The sequence below is a fragment of the Tetranychus urticae genome, chromosome 2 (assembly GCF_039701765.1).
Source record: "Tetranychus urticae isolate SD_2017Ah chromosome 2, NJAU_TeUrti_SD_1.0, whole genome shotgun sequence".
Taxonomy (NCBI): domain Eukaryota; kingdom Metazoa; phylum Arthropoda; class Arachnida; order Trombidiformes; family Tetranychidae; genus Tetranychus; species Tetranychus urticae.
Window position 1 is genome coordinate 12,198,460 of NC_142959.1, and position 17,155 is coordinate 12,215,614.

The window sequence follows — 17,155 nt, forward strand, 5'->3', positions numbered from 1 at the left end:
ATCAACAGCTAACGAAACGTTAATCGTTAATCTTAGAGTTGAGTTGATCTTACCTTTTGAAACAATAATTGTTTTTACACTCATTGCTTTCATCCATCAATTGAAATCATGGTCTTCGTCTCTTCCTTTCACTTTTGATTGTTATTTTACGAGGATTGTAATTGTTTTCAGACGTTTTAAACAAATTGTTGACTAATTGATATTGTGATTGATTAATTTGTTTATAACTTGACAGACAAAAGAGGTGCAGTGTAATGTTAACTGACCAATTTGGAAACCTTAAATATCTGACCGCAAATAGGCTTAACTATTAAGAAGTCCTTTTACTTGTTGCAGAGGGTTGACTGTATTACTGTTAAGAGACTGGCAATACTTGTGAGTAGATAAAAAAGTGGAAATAAATCAAGAGTTAAACTTTATGTTATTATTACATGGTAACTGTTGATTTGAGCTGAGCTAATGTTAATGGTAAGACTATTAACAGTAATAAAAAAATAAACATTCATAATTATATAATGGTTTATAAGTAATAAATGAAACCATCAAGTGATCAAGTATCAAGATGAATCAAGATGATTTAACAATTCAAGAAAAAGTGATAAGCACATCTTTTGATGGAAATACAAAAATGTTGACTTTTTTTCAAATGCATGTCACCAAAGTGTACAATTTAGATCAATTTTGCTACAAATTACTGATGACAGTTGATATGTTGTGCTAATAATTGTGAACAATGAAGGTTATTCAATGGATGAATATAAAGAAATGTCCAAATTAACATTAGTTGATGTCAAGAAAAAATGAAAATGTGTGTCAGTAAAATGGTTTTATACGTTTAAGAATAGTATCAAGATGAAAATGATAATCTCGAGTATTGATTAACATAATTTGACAACTTCTATGGAACTGTTGATTAATGAATAAAAGCTGAACATAAACACCAACAGTTCAAGACAAATAAACACAAGGAGAGATGATAACATGAAATGAGTTGGCTTAGCATTGAACAACCGAAGAGTTTGCTTGAAAAATTGAACACCAATTTGTTTGATCATCTTTAACCTTCTTTGGTCTTTGAATGTTTCTTCCTTTTCCTATCCTCAATATGAACCACCATGACTCCACAGGTAAATTATAAATCTGTATTGAAAGATGGTGGAGAAAGCAAAATTAATAAATCAATCATTTTAAGGTTTGTTTCTGCAACAAATGTGGACCAATAATGATAAAACAACACTATTGAAGTGTTGAAAAATTGTAGCTGTCAGTTGACATAAATGATTAACAAGCCTATTTGAACAATCAGCTGAAAGATATATTAACTAGTTAATTTTTGATTGACGTAAAATCATCTCAATAAAATCATGGATATACTCAATGATTTTTCATGCAATTAAATTGGTTGGCAAGTGGTTCATCCCAAGTCAGTGTAACTATTAGCCAGTTTTCATCTTTCAATTCCCTGAACTCAGTTGAAATGATATCAACCTGGCAACGATTAAATCGACTCACAATTAAAGCAAATCTTGATAAGTTTTCTGCAATCTAAATTATTATCTTTATTAATCAACTGCGTGATTGTTTTTTGAATAAAGATCTGACAAAAAGTGAAGTAAAATGAAATGGTTTGAAGATTTAGATGAGCGAAGAGTTTAAGACATTTAGATCGATGTCTAACAGTCACTGACAGATAACTATCATTCAAACATTAGATTCAGTCCAATGTCGTCGATAGCGACTGTTAATGTCATTTAAGTTTTAAATTGACTCAAATTGACTCAGACAGATAAGTACTTAATGTACAAATCATTAGATGATGCTGATCATCAAATGCTAAATTGTCTGGCAAAAGATGATGTTGAAGCTGACTGAGTTATCACTTTTACTCACATTGTTATTGTTAGATGATTAAATTTGGGTTTATTGAGTTATTACAAAACATGGACACTTGTAATTTAATGGGAAACGAAAAGGTCAATCATTGTTGGTCACTTCTTAGGCTTAATATTTTTACAAGCCCAATCCAATCCTTCCTAAATGATAGAGAAGTGAAATTGTAATTATTATCACAGTTAATCAACAGCTGATTCGCTAACCTTAAGTCCTTCACCAGAGATTGCTGAACAGGCCTGTATTTGCCAGCTTCGATCTCGAATCGATGGTAAATGAAGTCCTTCAGCAATTTCACTTGCTGGAGAAGCATTAAATAAATCTTGTTTATTGGCATAAATCAATATTGGGATTCCATTCAATTTATCCTCTTGTAATAGCTCATTCAATTCCTAAATGAAACCAAAAGTTGAAATCAAATTTTACATTGACAATCACATTGATTGTGCTGCTAAAAATTGCTGCTAAATAAGCGTTAAATTCAAATGGTAAAGTTACAACTTACAATACTGGTTTCTTCGAATCGCTTCTTGTCCGAACTATCGATCACATAAATCTGGTTGAGGTAAAAATTAGGTAAAAGGAGAGAAATAGTTTTGGCTATTTAGTTGATCAGAGGTTATTGTTTATCACAATCTCACCAGAACATCAGTATTGTCGAAATAATTACGCCAATAAGGACGGATTTTCCGTTGACCACCGATATCCCAAACATTTAACTTGAAGCCCGATGTTTGGACACTTTTGATATTAAATCCCTAAAAGGTACCAAAAATAAAACATTCAATATCGATCATCAACTGATCCAGATGTGACATCTCAAATGAATTTAATGAATGTACAAATATGAATAAAATGACATTTTCATTTCCATTCGACCCAAAAAGGTAATAAATCAAAATCAATTTTTTCAAATGAATATTTTCGTTATTTCCTTACTCATCTATAGTTACATTAAACTTGGTTTGAAAAGCCTGATTATATCAAAAAACATTGGAAAGACTAGGAAAAATCAATATAAACGTTCAATGAACCCAAAACATAAACAATGTTAACCAGCTACAATTTATATGAGATGCTATACTTAGACAGGGAAATGTAAAAATTTAAAACTAAATCAAAGATTGAAGCATTTACAATTCAATCTAATTGCTTCGATTCAAAGATAAGATTTAATAAATCAACTAACCTGAGTTGGTGTTATATGGGAAATATCTTCTGAGGACATTTTTTTAAGGATTGTTGTCTTACCAGCGTTATCCAGTCCCAATAACAATATACGGACTTCCCGATCAGGAGTAGTTTTTAATTTTCTTAGTAAAGACAATAGGCCCTGGAAGATAAATTAAAATCACAATCATTAATCCAAGTATTTCATATTGAAATGAGCATTTGCATTACCATCATGTATTTAGGTTAGTTGCGAGCTTAAGATTGCCCGTTAAGATGAAATTAAGCGGGTTTTAGGTCTATTAGATGATTTTATTAAGTATTTTGTTTGATTCACTTGGATTTATATTGTTTTAAATTGGTACATTAGGTTGAAGTAAATTGTCAACATTGATAATTTTCACTAAAAAAAGGACTGAACTGTTTGTTTTAGATTTTTGGTTCATTTTCATTGTTATTTTGTTTCTTAGTAACCAGAATAATGTTTTTTACATAACAATCAGAAAATTATTGTACAGTGATTTTTCCTGTGTTATGGTACAATCTGATCAATAGTTCAATGGGCAACACGGAAAATTTGTACACGTAAACAGGCAAAATGGGACAATTTTCAAGATTAAATGAAAGCACTGAAAGGAACCAGAGAGAAGTTCGTAATACATTTTAAGGACCAGAACACTCTTTCAGTACCTTTTTCTGGTAATCCATAATATTTAGACTTCACAGATTTCCCAAACAATTGTTCATTACCAAGTGTCTGTAACCAATCCAATGGAAATAACAAAACCATTAGATTCACCATTAACAGATATTGAACAATTTTTACATTTGGATAAATCATTTTTCCATAATTATTGACTGATTTTCCAATTCCTTATTTGACTTGTGAAAAATACATAAAACAGCATCGCAATTGGCAATCAAATTGATGGTCAGATGATATTTAAACATTAAAGTATCCAAGTGAACACGATGACCTTATGGTGACAACTTCATACTTTACATGTTTCCCAAAACACATGCAAGGTCTTTAATAACTCATTGGCCTTTGTCAATATCAATGAAATGGATTGAGTTAACTTAATATCAATAGGTTTCCAACATAATCTTGAGGTTATCAAGTTCAAGCTTCAATAAACTTTCTATTAATCTGAGGGTTTCTGTCATGTTAACAAAGGCGATCTCATTTTTGAATGGTCTAATGGATGAGATTGATGAAAAGCTGCGATTAAATTGCAAGCAACTCGATGGAATTGAATCAATAAAATGTTTACAATTATCACCAATGATTTATTGTTCAATCCTTAAGGAGATACTGAGATGGGTTCAATTGAGGTGTTGGTTGATCAAGTATAAAAGGTAAACAACCTTGGAAACAGTAAGGGGCTTCGCTTTTGTAGGCAACCGATCATTTAAAAAAATGAATGCCTTAAGGCCATAAAATCGATTTTCAGGTCTCCCAATATCCCTTCATCCTCCCTTACAGTATCATCTTAACTCTCCTCAAGGTGTGCATTCAATTTGTTTCCATCATTATCGTCTCTTCATTGCTACTCTGATTGTGTTCACGTCTTGATTGTTGATCATTGCTTTTTTTCAAAACCTATTTAACCACAGGTTAATTTTTACATTCAATTGTAATGGTGTCATTGAGATGTTTTCACAATATCACTGATAAATGACCAGGAACTAAATCTGGTAAAAGTATCCAATGCTGACTTGTTTTCCTCTTCTGTCTCCATTTGATGTCCATTTGATATTTAATCCTCTCTTTTGGTTGCTCCATTCATGGGAAATCCATTGGACATTCCTGTGGATGTAATTATCAAAAGAAATGCATTAATTATAATGTTAACAATTATGAAAATATATATTTGTGTTTGTTGATTGAGGTGAGGTGAGAGGAAAAGAGGAGATTGAAATCAATGATTACCATTATCGGGTTACCATTGACATTGACAGTCAGATCATTGAAATGACAGTAAAACAATAAATTGACTTAATCAACATTTCATCAGGGTTGATCAACAATTTTAAGAATCATGTTGATAATCATCATCCTCATCTTGATTCTTAAAAATACTTCTTCTCATGATGAGGTGAGAAGAAGATTATCACGCAATTTATCAGTAAATTTGATTCCCTCTTTCATCTTGAAATCACTTTTGGTCCATGGAAACCACTAAATGTTAATTCCAGGGAATCAGACAAATAATCTTGTTCATCAATTTAGCCCAGGGTAAACAATCTTTAATCCTGTTTTAACCTGGTTCCTGGTTTTAACTTGAAATAAGGTGGATTTACATTTACATCATCATTATTATCATGATAAACATAACAACCTACAAGATCATTCAAATGTTTAGGTAATTTCAAACACTTCAATGTTGTGAAAAAAAAGAGATGAAATTTGGGACAAGCTGAAAGTAAATTATGGTTAATCGTTAATAATGAGTTGAAAATGAGCGCTTCTTCACCTTCTTATGTTAAAAATGAATTGGCAAATTAAATAATTAACCGAAATGTTCACTCACAATTTGTTATAACAATTCAAAACCAGGTGAATAATGACTAGAAACCAGAGAATGACCTGAACCAGATTTGGGCAAATAACTGGTTCTTGTGTTCCTGCATCTTAATAAACATTGATGTTAAATCTTCACTTTACTCTAATCACTTCTAAATCAGCATAAAGACCATTTTAATTGTTGCCAGTTAATCTGTAATTCAGTAAAATTTAATCTCAGAAAAATTCTGTAAATCAAGAGACGATTGTTTATTGGCGCTTTGTAGCTATTCACCCAATTTTGATTCTGTTTGAATTCAGGATTTCCCTGTTGACGAAACTGATCAAATTTCTGAGTCACTATTTAATCATTGAGCTGTTAATATTTGAAAATTTAAAACAATCTAACTTTACAATAAGCTTGTGATTAAATCAAATTGAGTTTCATTTGTTAGTTGATTTTATTTGAGCTTCCGTTTGTCTCTTAATTAATCATTTGTTCTCGATATTCAAGTGATTAAGAGTAATTGTTGTCAACGATTATTACCATTTAAACAGATTGAACTAATTTTAATCAAAATCATGTCAACGCCAATCAAAACATTATATCTTGGTAAGGGTTAACCGAAAGTGACTATTCTTGAAGAAATATGGGAAAACTTGAAGAACCTTCAATTGATGATTATTATTATTTAATGGTGATGATCATGTTGATGATTATGGTAATGATGATCGGTACAGGTAACATAATTTTACCTTCTTTACCCCTAAATTTTACAATTAATGAAAACAATCACCTTAATCATTCCTTCCTTCCTGCCTTGTTACCCTCCAAGAAAGCGAGTTACAACCGACCTAATCGATTATCATTCCTACAATCAATCTGTTTTTTATTGACTGTGGAATTGGAAAGTGAATGAAAAGCTGAGGAAGGAATAATTTGTTTAGTTGAATTAAATTATGATTAAAAGGATAGTTTTATAGCAATAAATGTAATCTTTTGTAAATGTTGAATTGTTTCTCATGATTTGAATGATTTGTTTGTAACAAAAACAGTTTGTCTGTTGTCAATGAATCAATTAGAATCAACAAAATGATCAAATGAACCAAATCGATGATTATATAAATGGTATCAGTGACAATCTAAGTTTCAGTTTTGGTTAAGATTTTACCGAGTAACATTCAAACAAGACTTTTGACTATTTTGTTAACAAAAAAAGAGGAAAATAACACTTTTACTCATCTTTGTATTGTGACTTTCCTTATAAAGGTTGATTTGAAATTACGCTTTGTATTGTGTCCATTTTGGATTAATTGTTAATTGTGTTTTCCGTGATCACCGGAATATCTAAATATGCTGGTGAACTCTGTATCCATAAAAATTGGATACCTTCTGTTAATTACCTTCAATGGGTATCTGGTTAATGGTGAAAAAGGTGGTGCCAATATTGTTGTTCAAGGTAGATCCGAAGGGCACGGAGGTGGTGGCTCTGTCATTGTAAATTCACCCAAAAAGGGTCCTCAAAATATTGTGGTTCGTGATTACAGAGGAACCGTTGTGTTAAATAGCCATAAGAAAGGTGGAGCCAACATTGTGATCAACAGCCACGAGGAAAAGAAACCTCATCACAGTCATCACCATCATCCACCTCATCATCACCAAGCTCATCATGGTTATGAATCTCCAAAGATGATGCCCATGTTAGGCGAATCTGGTTCCTCATCAGCGTCCAGTCCAGCTTATGGTTCAAGAACGGTTAAACCATACGAATCGGAGGAAGTGGGAGAGGAACAAGTTGAACCAACCGTGGCAAGGAAGCGAAAGGGAAATAACGCCATTAAACTAAAGAAGAAGACTAAAATTATTCAAGAACAAAGCGACACTGAAGAAGGTACAAGACCCAAGATTCGTGGTCGAGCAAAAGGTGACTCTGATGAAGCAGAAACTGAGCCCGAAGAGGATTCATCAGATGCATATTCACCTTCAAATGCTGAAGAGCATCCATACTCTAATTATCGAGACAGATCTGGATCTCAATCAGGTAGAAAAGGATTGAAAGAGTTGGAGAAAGGTATTGACTTTGGAGTGGATTCACAAATTGAACAACAAATTGGACAAGATTTACTTGGACAGTTGACTGCTGACGAATCCTCTGACTCTGGGTCTTCTTCCTCGGGTTCATCTTCTGGTGATACCTTTGGCTTAACTGGAGATTCAGATTCTGCTGGTTACTTTACATCTTCATTACCATCCAGCGATACTTTCAATTCAGACACTTTAAAAGGCCTTTCTCTGAGTGACGCTCTCTTTGGTTCAGACAAGGATACAAGCTCTGCAGGTTCAGGGTTACTAGATTTACCTTGGTCAACAAAATAATTCCTGTAAAATGGAAACTGAAAATCATGATTGCTCAAAATACAATTCGAGTTCGGGTTCGAGTTTAGACTCTTGTCATCCTTTAAAACACTTTTTCTTATCATCTGTTGCATTCAATTTCATTCCTGCTTTTGTTCATTTCTCACTATCAATTTTTCTATTCATTTTTTAATTATTCTGAATAATTCTTTTTTTTTCTTTTAATGAAATGTTCCACCTGAAAGGAAGATAATTACATGTAAGATGTTTAAACTCCAAAAGCAATCGAGTCTGAGATTTTAATATTGAGGAAAGGAGAGGCAACACCATATATGATAACAAAAATCATCGACAAAGAAAATAAAAGTACAAGATAACAAGTTACCAATCACAGTCTGATGATCATCACAAATTAAAATAATCATCATCTTCCTAAACGCAGACGATATTCAATATTCATCAAGCAGACAATAACACAACAGAGCAAAAAATACAACCCGATCATTATAATTAACCTTAATTTTCATCTTTTGTATCCGCACAAAACCTTTATTTGATTTATTGAAGACAATCAATTATCGCTTAATTTACAAACCTAAAAAAATATATTTTAATGCCAAAGACAAGTTACAAACAAAAAATAAACCTCGGACATCAAATAATCAAAAACAGAATGTTAATCAAATGTCCTTTTCTGGTTATTTATAATAAACAACAATTTTCCTTGCGAGGCCTTTCTTTGATTCTCAATATCAGCTGATTCTGATGAAGATTACTGTTAACCATTTTCCGAATTATGTTTCACCAATTGATTAAAATGTTGCTAACTTTTACAATGATTTAGTTTATTGATTTGTCTTTAATTTTTGCTTGCAACAGTCAAGTTTCATTTCAATGGTTCGTTGAGAAACAAATTATTGAAAAGTAAAACTTGAAAACTAAACTGTGCGTTAACTATAAAATGAAAATGATTGCAATGTTTGCTCACGAAAAGATTCACAATTTAAATGTACGATAATATAATTCTTTATTATAATTTGTTTTGTTCATATTATATATATTTATATCAATGATTTAGTCGATGGTTAGACTTGATTTTTGTTGTTTTTAGATAGGAAAAACATGAAAACAGAGATATTACGATGCATTTGTGGGCCCTGAGTTTTCTTGATATGAATTTGTGAAAAAGGTGATTTGTGATGAATTGTTTTAGAAATGAGATTTGTGCTGTTTAATAGCTGTTGATGCAGGTGATGGTGCTTTGTTGTGGTAACGATGATTGGTGATGATGAAGAGAAAAAGTATGATTTCTATGTAAAGTGTATATATTCATAAGATATGAAAACTTTGTGAATGACAAAACGATGGCTTTACTTTTTTGTCTGTTCAGTCAACTCTTACTAAATATTAGTTAAAAAGTTGTCAGTTTACTATGTGATATAAGAAGCATCTATAAATGATTTTTTTACTCAAACTCTGTAACTAACTCAACTTGGATAAACTTTGCTTACTTTGCTTTCTACTTCAAGCGAAACAAACTTTCATTTGTAACTTTTTTTTCTACTCTCTTGAATTTCTCTTATTATGCTTTCCTCATCTTTTCTCACTCAATATCTTTCTCAATCACTCTATATATTTCCATAGGGTGGGAAGAACATGAAAGAAAATAGAGGTTTTTTTGCTACTCATTTGATTATTTCAATTTGTTTGTTTTAGCTTTCATCTTGATGAACTGCGTCAATCATCATTTAATTTTTGTCTCACTTTCCAATAAAGCATCCAACTGGTTTGATAAATTTGACAACATTGTTTCAATGTCCTCAATAAGGTGATTCGAAGTATTGTTAACCTTTGGATCTGGTGCACTTGGATTAATGGTTTTGAGTTCAGCTTTTTTACAGTTCCCTGAGTGGGTCGGAGAGGTGTGACTGGAAGATTGAGAAGATGAAAAGGTAGAAACAGAAGTTGAAACAGAATTAGAAGACATCACGAATGGCGGGATCAGCGATTTATCCGTGGGTGCTACTGAGCTTATTGCTACATTCACTGTTGCTGTTGTTGTTGCTGATGATGATGATGATGTGGCGTTTACTGTTGATGATGATAATGTAGGTGTTGCAGTAACAGTTATGGTGTTACTTTGTTTGTTTGTGACGGTGGTTGAGTTACTGATGATGGCAGTGGAAACGGTTGTTGGTGAAGTTGCTTTAGGACTGGTTGTAGTTGTTGACGGCAATGATTGCAGCACAGGCTTAGAGGTATTATTCACTTGATTTGTTGAATTACTATCGTTGATTGTCCTCTGTTTAATGGTACCAATATTATCATTGGCAAAAGGCATTGATTCAGTAGATGAGCTGCTCGACATAGCCTCCTTATCACTTGAGCTGCCTGAATTTATTGGAGAGGTTGGACTTGTAATTGAATCAGGTGATGATACTGAACCTGAATTCATTTGTGGTTGTGGCTGTGGCTGTAGCTGTGGCTGTTGTTGAAGTTGCAATTGATGCAGTTGTTTTTGTTGTAACTGTTGTAATTGTTGCGACTGTTGTTCAAAGTTATGTCCATTTTGATTAATGTAGCTTGAATTGGCACTAGAGACATCACTTCCATCAAAGGGAAGCGGCGATGGTGGTGGAGGGAGAGAATCATCAGTTATTGGTGAAGAAGCATGGTCAGGTATTGGAGGAGGTTTTGGGGTCACTGAATGATTACGAATGGGCAAGGGTGGAATTTCAGGGGCATTATTATTAGAATTGTTGAATCGTGTTGTTAAACTTTTTATACAAGTAGCAAAAGCTTGTTCTTGAATAGCTTCTAAACTATTACAGCGAGTTGACATTGTTTGACGGTTATCATGACTTTGATTATAATTGATCCCAGAGTAAATATAATTGGAAGAACCACTTTTCATTGAATTAGTTCGTTTTGGTGGTGCTGGTGGTTGCTTATTCTTTTTTAACGTTGCATAAATAGCTGCTGTTGAGATATTTTCACTAGTCACTGGTGTTTGATAGTTTAAATTTTTAATATGAGATTCGTCGGTTTCATAACTTTGTTGCTGAAATTGATATTGAGGTTGCTCAAATTGATGTTGATGGTATAACTGATATGGATAATGTTGATATTGATAAGAACCTGAATCAGACATGTAGCCATCAGCTGAATAATTTCCACTTACCCCTGTAACAGAGGGTATTGAAACTTTACCCAAAGCTTTTACTTCAACTCTCGGGACGACATCAGGTTTCTTATAATCAGCTGCGCTTTGATAATCATCTTCTTGTCGACTTTTGGCAACAATCTTGGCAACCGGTTTATTTTTGATCAATCCTTTCGATCTATTGAGAGTAGCTGTTGACTCAAAATCATGAATTTGCAATAATCCTTGTCGATTGTTACCTGGCTCACAATCATTTTCATAACCTTGAAAAGATGGTCGTCTAGGACTACCAAGAGAGGAGGCATCACTATTGAAGGAGTCAGACCTATGATAATCTGGTTTACAATCATACGTCTGTAATTGTGATATGTACCTTGATAGATAAGCAGAAATTTTAGAAGAGTCTATTTCATCTTTATTTAAACTCTCGAAAGAACGACCGCGGACTGATGTCACAGGATTCGTGTTCGTTGATGCTAATTGAGGTGGTGGAGGCAGTGAAGTACTACTTATTCCTTTGGATGGATCAAACCCTATACTAGTGCTGCTATTGCATATACTTGATTGGTCTTTGTTTAGTTGAACCTGAGATGATGAATTGGATCCTAAACTACCATAAGGATCATTAGTGGATAACTGTTGAAAAGTTTTCAATTCTGGCGTTAATGGGCTTTCAATAGCTGGTGATGTAATCTTGGGACCAATGGAAGTGTTAATAGCTACTTCCTGACTTAAGGGTGGAAAAATTTTCAACGGTAAACTTAGATTGTGAGATGAAGAGTGTAATGCATCTGGACAAGAGCTCGAAGAGCTTTCAGATGAGAGGGATGAAGATGATGGGACAGATGCTGATAAATTTGAATAGTGTGTTGATGATCGTCGAACTCCATTGTTTAAATCTTGAACCCGCTTAATAGCTAATTCCAATTTCTTTTGATGTCCAAGCTTTTTAATGCCAATCTCTTCTAAATCCTCCCAAGTTAGTTGAATAACACGGTCAATTGAATCATAACCTTGCTGACACAAAATATCAAAATATTCTTCAAGATGAATGAGCTTTAACCACTCAAGAAGAGATTTAGGTATAAAATTTGGTATTCCATCGGGTATATTTAACTTGGCTATACCAGCCTTCAACTTTTGACGGTGTAAGGGTTTGGTTATTCCAATGGCAGTTAGATCCGCTGGAGTCATACGTGATATGGTTGGCATATCATAGCCCGCAGAAACAAACAAAGGGATATATTCCTCAAATTGTAAACTAGTCAGCCAGTTTTCAAGAAGAGATCCCTCATCCAAAGAACCAATACTTGGAGGTAATAAGGAAAGAATGATACTTCCTTCCTCACTATTGGATGAGCTGCCAGTGCTTGATAAACTGTTTCGATCGACATTGGGCTTAAGATTGTTTGAGCGCCGTTGAACAGTAGCTCGGGTTTGATTAACATCAACCACTTCGGGTGGTGGAACAGGAATAGACACTTTCTTTGCAACACTCCATCGCAAAGTTCCTTTACGTCGCATCGCACGATAGATATGTAATATTAATCACAAGGGTCAAGCCACATTTAACTGTATTAAGAAGAAACAACATGGAGAGAAAACACAAAATTTTAGAGTGAAAAATGGTTCATATGGACGCAGGGGCGAGTTAACATCAAACAGCAATAAATATAGCTTTTAGTAGGAAAATGGATGTATAAGAGAGAAGAAGAAAAATTGGAGGAAGAAGATGATTACAGATGATGATAAGCAGAGGGAGTGAGAATGGTAAACGAGTGAGCGAAAAGAAAAGAGAGAGAGTGAGAGAGAAGAGATCTGTGAAGGGAACTCATTTAACGATATTAGCCATAGTAAGTGTGACAAAATGAGCAAAACCTAATTACATTGAACGTGAGCATCTGCATGTAATCTGGCAAAAAAGGAATGAATGAATTCTTCAGAGGTTGTTGTTGAATAATCAGAATAGATAATTTACCAGAAACAGAAACATTGGAACACTGATTTGATAGATAAAAAAGAAATAAAAACAAGCAGAAATCTTTAGAGGAAAGAAAGAAAGAAATTTATAGAAGGGAAAGAAAAAGCAGCATTAAAAAAATAAAAACCAAAAATAGATAGTATTGAAGATGATTTGAAGAATTAAATGAAATCAAGCGTAAATTAAGAAAGATTGAACATTAGTCAAAGGTTTATACACATCATCCATTCCTCAATAGTCAAACATATTAGGTTGTATAACACTGAAAAATTGAGACAAAACAAAATACATCACAGCACACATACACATACAATGTTGGCATAATGAAGAAAAGAAAAAAACTTCAATCAAAAGCAACAGCCAAAAACCAAAACCAGCTAAGCAACAGCAAAACAGAAATGGAGAAAAAGTCACAAGCTGTATTTTCAACCATCCGATGTTTTATTAATAAATGTGGGCTTACTTTTGATATTCTTTTGTTCACTTGAATTGATATGTCCACTAATGAAATACATAAACACAGTTAAATCACATAGCATAGAAACAAAAGTTTAAATTAACTTTTAATTCAAAAACCAACGGATAGAAAAGGTTTTCCCATTTTTCAGAATAAGACGTTTGATAACAGATATCAGAAGAACTGTAAAAGCTGTTCTTTTCAATGTCCTCAATCCTCAGTTGGCTTTAGCTCCATCTAGTATCCAAAAAGATTATATCAAGTAAACTTGTGTTGTGTGAAATTTTGTTTTAATTGTTTCAAAATCATTGTTTTCAACTTGCTTAAGTTAATCTGTTTGCTTTAATCAACTCTTTACTGTAATTTTTTAATTAATAGTGTTCCACTTGTTTGTAATGTTTGCATTTCATGGCCTTTATTAATGAAGTTACTGGTCGCGATGAATAACCAAAGTTAATTAGCAATCTTGTGAGAAGATGATTTTTAACGTTTGAGACGAAGACAGATGGTTTACAACCAGTGTTACTATATTGTTTAATTGTGAGTGTTTTTGTTTGAGTGTCTTCCAATGAAATAATTGTTAAGTGCTTCTAAATCACCATTATTATTCTATTGTTAATTGAACAATCATCTAATTAATCTGTGATTGATAACCATCCATATCATCATCTTTCAATATCCATGAATTTTTCGCATTATTTTCATTTCCATTGAATATTTTTCATCTCTATAGTGCATCATCATCGTCATTTCAAGCTTTATTAATTGTGTCGCTTTAAAATAAACAGAAAAGGAAATATTTTGATTATTAAATATTAAGATAATATTAATATTTACTCTTTCTTTTTTGGCTTAAATAAGCAAACCTATTAAACATTTGAGATCATATTTTTTTGTGCGTAAATATGATACTCTAATGATTGATTGATTTAGCGTGGACCCAATTAATCGAGGTAGAAATGAAAATGATTTAGTTACTTATAGTTAATAAAGCTGAATTACGGTCAAGAAAGCAAAAGTCTACTTGTCATCATCTTTGCTTGACATCATTTGATTAGATCTTTAATTAACAAGCCGTAACAAGCAGCATAAATTTGTTATATTTCTTGACATTATTTAAGGTGATTGTTATTATTTTTATTTATGCTAATTCTTCTCCTCTCGTCTCTTTTTCTTGATAGACAGATTGATTGTCATACTTCAACCAGTTTCAATACAAATGATCGGATTGGCATCATAATGATCGGAAAGCATTACTACATGCATTACCGTGGATGAATAAGCGCCCTTATTTTACCCTGACTCAGGATGGATCTTAAATGGTATTTAACTCAAATGTGCCATTGTATTCAGCTAATATCATTATCAAGTCTATGATGCTTGAAATTTCCTTGAATCTTGTATCGCTACATTTAATTTCTGTTTAAATTGCAAGCCTTTAATGAGTATTTTCTTGTTTATTTCAGATACAATGGATTTTACAGAGTTTTCATTGGATAGATAATCTATTGAACATGAACTGTAACAGTTGGATCAATGGCGACTGTGGCATAGCTTGAAAATTTGGCACCATTATGCTTCAAATCAAGAGTGGTTTCATCTCCGTGATCATGGACATAATAATAATCTTGCTCGTTAAAGATAATACGCTGAGTATTTGTTGAATATGGATAAATTTTTCGCAACTTCAATGGGAAATCATGTTCAAAGTAAAATTGGCCAATATAAGTGATCTTATTTTCATCAGTTATGTCTTTAGCGTAGACTTCAATGTGAATATGAATGGCTCGACCAGAATACCAACCAGGCAGAATAGTAAGGAACTTGACTTCACCATTGGCATCTGTTTCTTGATATCCACGGAGAGACCTGTCTCTATTAACTGGGGTCGGTCGGAATCCAGAGAGAGGAGCAGTATCTTCATCGATACCTGAGTATACGCCGGTAGCATTGGTTTGCCAAGCGTGAATGAAAAAGTTTGAGATTGGAGTACAGTCTTTTGCATTTGTCAACTTGATTGTCAGCTCCAATGGGATACCTTTTTGACCATCAGTAATATCGGATCGTTTCAAGTCATCGGGAAGAAAGAAAGGTCCTTCAGTGGTGAATGGAGCAAGTACACTTGAATGTTGGTGAGCTTTTCGGTTAAGTGAAGCACAGTTAATCACAGTACGATCATGTGGCAAAAATTTACCCCGTCTATGGACATCAGCTGTGGCGGTAATGAAAACAAGACAAAGGACTGATCCTAATGTAAATAATTGAACCATTTTGACGAGCAACAACTAACTGGTTTCAATGATTTGGATTGACGGTTTAACAAGTTTGTGAGAAAAGTCTGGCCTCCAGTTATTTAAATACCCACAAATTTGTCACCATTGTGTCCTAAGTTTTGATTATTGTAATGTTTATCATTTTCAGTTCATTTCTATCGTTAGATCTATCATAACAATTAGGAAACAATTATTCATCCAGTTTAGTTAGATAATGCCAGAATTTTCATTGTTAAATGTTACATTTTGGGAATCTGGTAATCAGTTGAGTGTAATGATAATGATTCGTTATTTACTTTGCTATTGACAAATCCTAAAAGATACCATTTAACTTAGACTTGGGTTGAAATCAGAATTTTTATTGTTATTGTTTTCATTTAATCATCTGTATTAGATTTGAACATGGCTGGGAAAAGTTTACAATCAAATTAACCTTTCCATCTAAAAGTGATAAAGGCAAGAAATGATCAACCAAATGAACATTTAAACCTCTAATTGCAAATCTTCTGCTAATCATAAACATTATATTTACCTTATTACCTAAACAAACCTTGACCGTTTGATGATCTATCAATATTTTATTTTCCAGTTAATTAGTAAGACAAGAAGGTAAATACAATTGAAGAATCAAATACTACAAATTGATTATCAACATTACACACAATCTCTTACGGTTTACGGCTGGGTGTTAATTGAATTTAGTTTAACCGATGCAATGATTTTGATTTAGATTCAAGGCAAAAAACAAATTGTATTAAAATTATTCATTGATGAATTATTGATGATTACTGGTTGCATAACTAGTTGGTTGATAAATTTAAGTGCTTGAAATTTGCACCTTAAATGTTTGATAGCGAATCCGACTCACCAATTTCATCGATTATTTGCATAATTATTACAAAAAAATTGTTACATGATGAATGATTGCATTTCAAGAGCAAATGTTACATGTTTCTTCAATTTAGCAAAATGAAGACTCAATCAACACCTAAGATAATGATGATTCAGTTTACAAAATAATGAAGTTTAGTGAGAAATTTTGGCAAAAATTGAGTCAAATTTTGGTCAAATTTCAATATTTCTCAAGGCTACAAGTAAACCACATCTTGTAAACAATGTGTAATGAATCAGATTCAATTAATAATAATATTAATTTTACAAGCTGTTGATAGGTTTTGAAGTTATTCCTGGTTGTTTTGTTTACAGCAGTTTTAATTAGTCTATCAGATTTAATCATTGGTTGTTAGACTGTTGGTGTAAATAGATATAAATTGTTATTTCTTGGCATTATCATTAAGTAACATTTATCCTTCGGAAATCAATTGATACTTGAAAAAATCTCCCATTTGACTTTCACCC

At 32.7% G+C, this 17,155-nt stretch overlaps 3 protein-coding genes across 5 annotated transcripts; all 3 read right to left on the bottom strand.

The window, feature by feature from the left end:
• Window positions 1-402: 402 nt before the first annotated feature.
• LOC107368871 (ADP-ribosylation factor-like protein 3) lies at window positions 403-5,977 on the bottom strand. 2 transcript variants are annotated; one of them, XM_025160778.2, is made up of 9 exons: window positions 5,595-5,977; window positions 4,994-5,480; window positions 3,292-4,870; window positions 3,080-3,223; window positions 2,532-2,648; window positions 2,396-2,446; window positions 2,097-2,282; window positions 1,891-2,033; window positions 403-1,140 (listed from the first exon to the last, which is right to left on the bottom strand). In XM_025160778.2, exons 3-8 carry the CDS (start codon window positions 3,295-3,297, stop codon window positions 1,989-1,991), a joined length of 549 nt encoding a protein of 182 aa, XP_025016546.1. In that variant the 5' UTR covers window positions 3,298-4,870; window positions 4,994-5,480; window positions 5,595-5,977; the 3' UTR covers window positions 403-1,140; window positions 1,891-1,988. The 2 variants fall into 2 exon arrangements, with proteins under 2 accessions (XP_025016546.1, XP_015792249.1); XM_015936763.3 differs by having other exon boundaries at window positions 4,994-5,977.
• A 2,955-nt stretch (window positions 5,978-8,932) lies between these two features.
• Window positions 8,933-13,700, bottom strand: ckn (CRK like proto-oncogene, adaptor protein). 2 transcript variants are annotated; one of them, XM_089267812.1, is made up of 3 exons: window positions 13,530-13,700; window positions 12,972-13,085; window positions 8,933-12,657 (listed from the first exon to the last, which is right to left on the bottom strand). In XM_089267812.1, the coding sequence occupies exon 3, from the start codon at window positions 12,607-12,609 to the stop codon at window positions 9,667-9,669; it is 2,943 nt and encodes a 980-aa protein (XP_089123938.1). In that variant the 5' UTR covers window positions 12,610-12,657; window positions 12,972-13,085; window positions 13,530-13,700; the 3' UTR covers window positions 8,933-9,666. The 2 variants fall into 2 exon arrangements, with proteins under 2 accessions (XP_089123938.1, XP_015786311.1); XM_015930825.3 differs by lacking the exon at window positions 12,972-13,085.
• A 1,260-nt stretch (window positions 13,701-14,960) lies between these two features.
• On the bottom strand, window positions 14,961-16,951 carry LOC107371308 (uncharacterized). Its single transcript, XM_015939357.2, has one exon. It carries the CDS (start codon window positions 15,791-15,793, stop codon window positions 15,029-15,031), a length of 765 nt encoding a protein of 254 aa, XP_015794843.1. The 5' UTR covers window positions 15,794-16,951; the 3' UTR covers window positions 14,961-15,028.
• Between the last annotated feature and the right edge of the window lie 204 nt (window positions 16,952-17,155).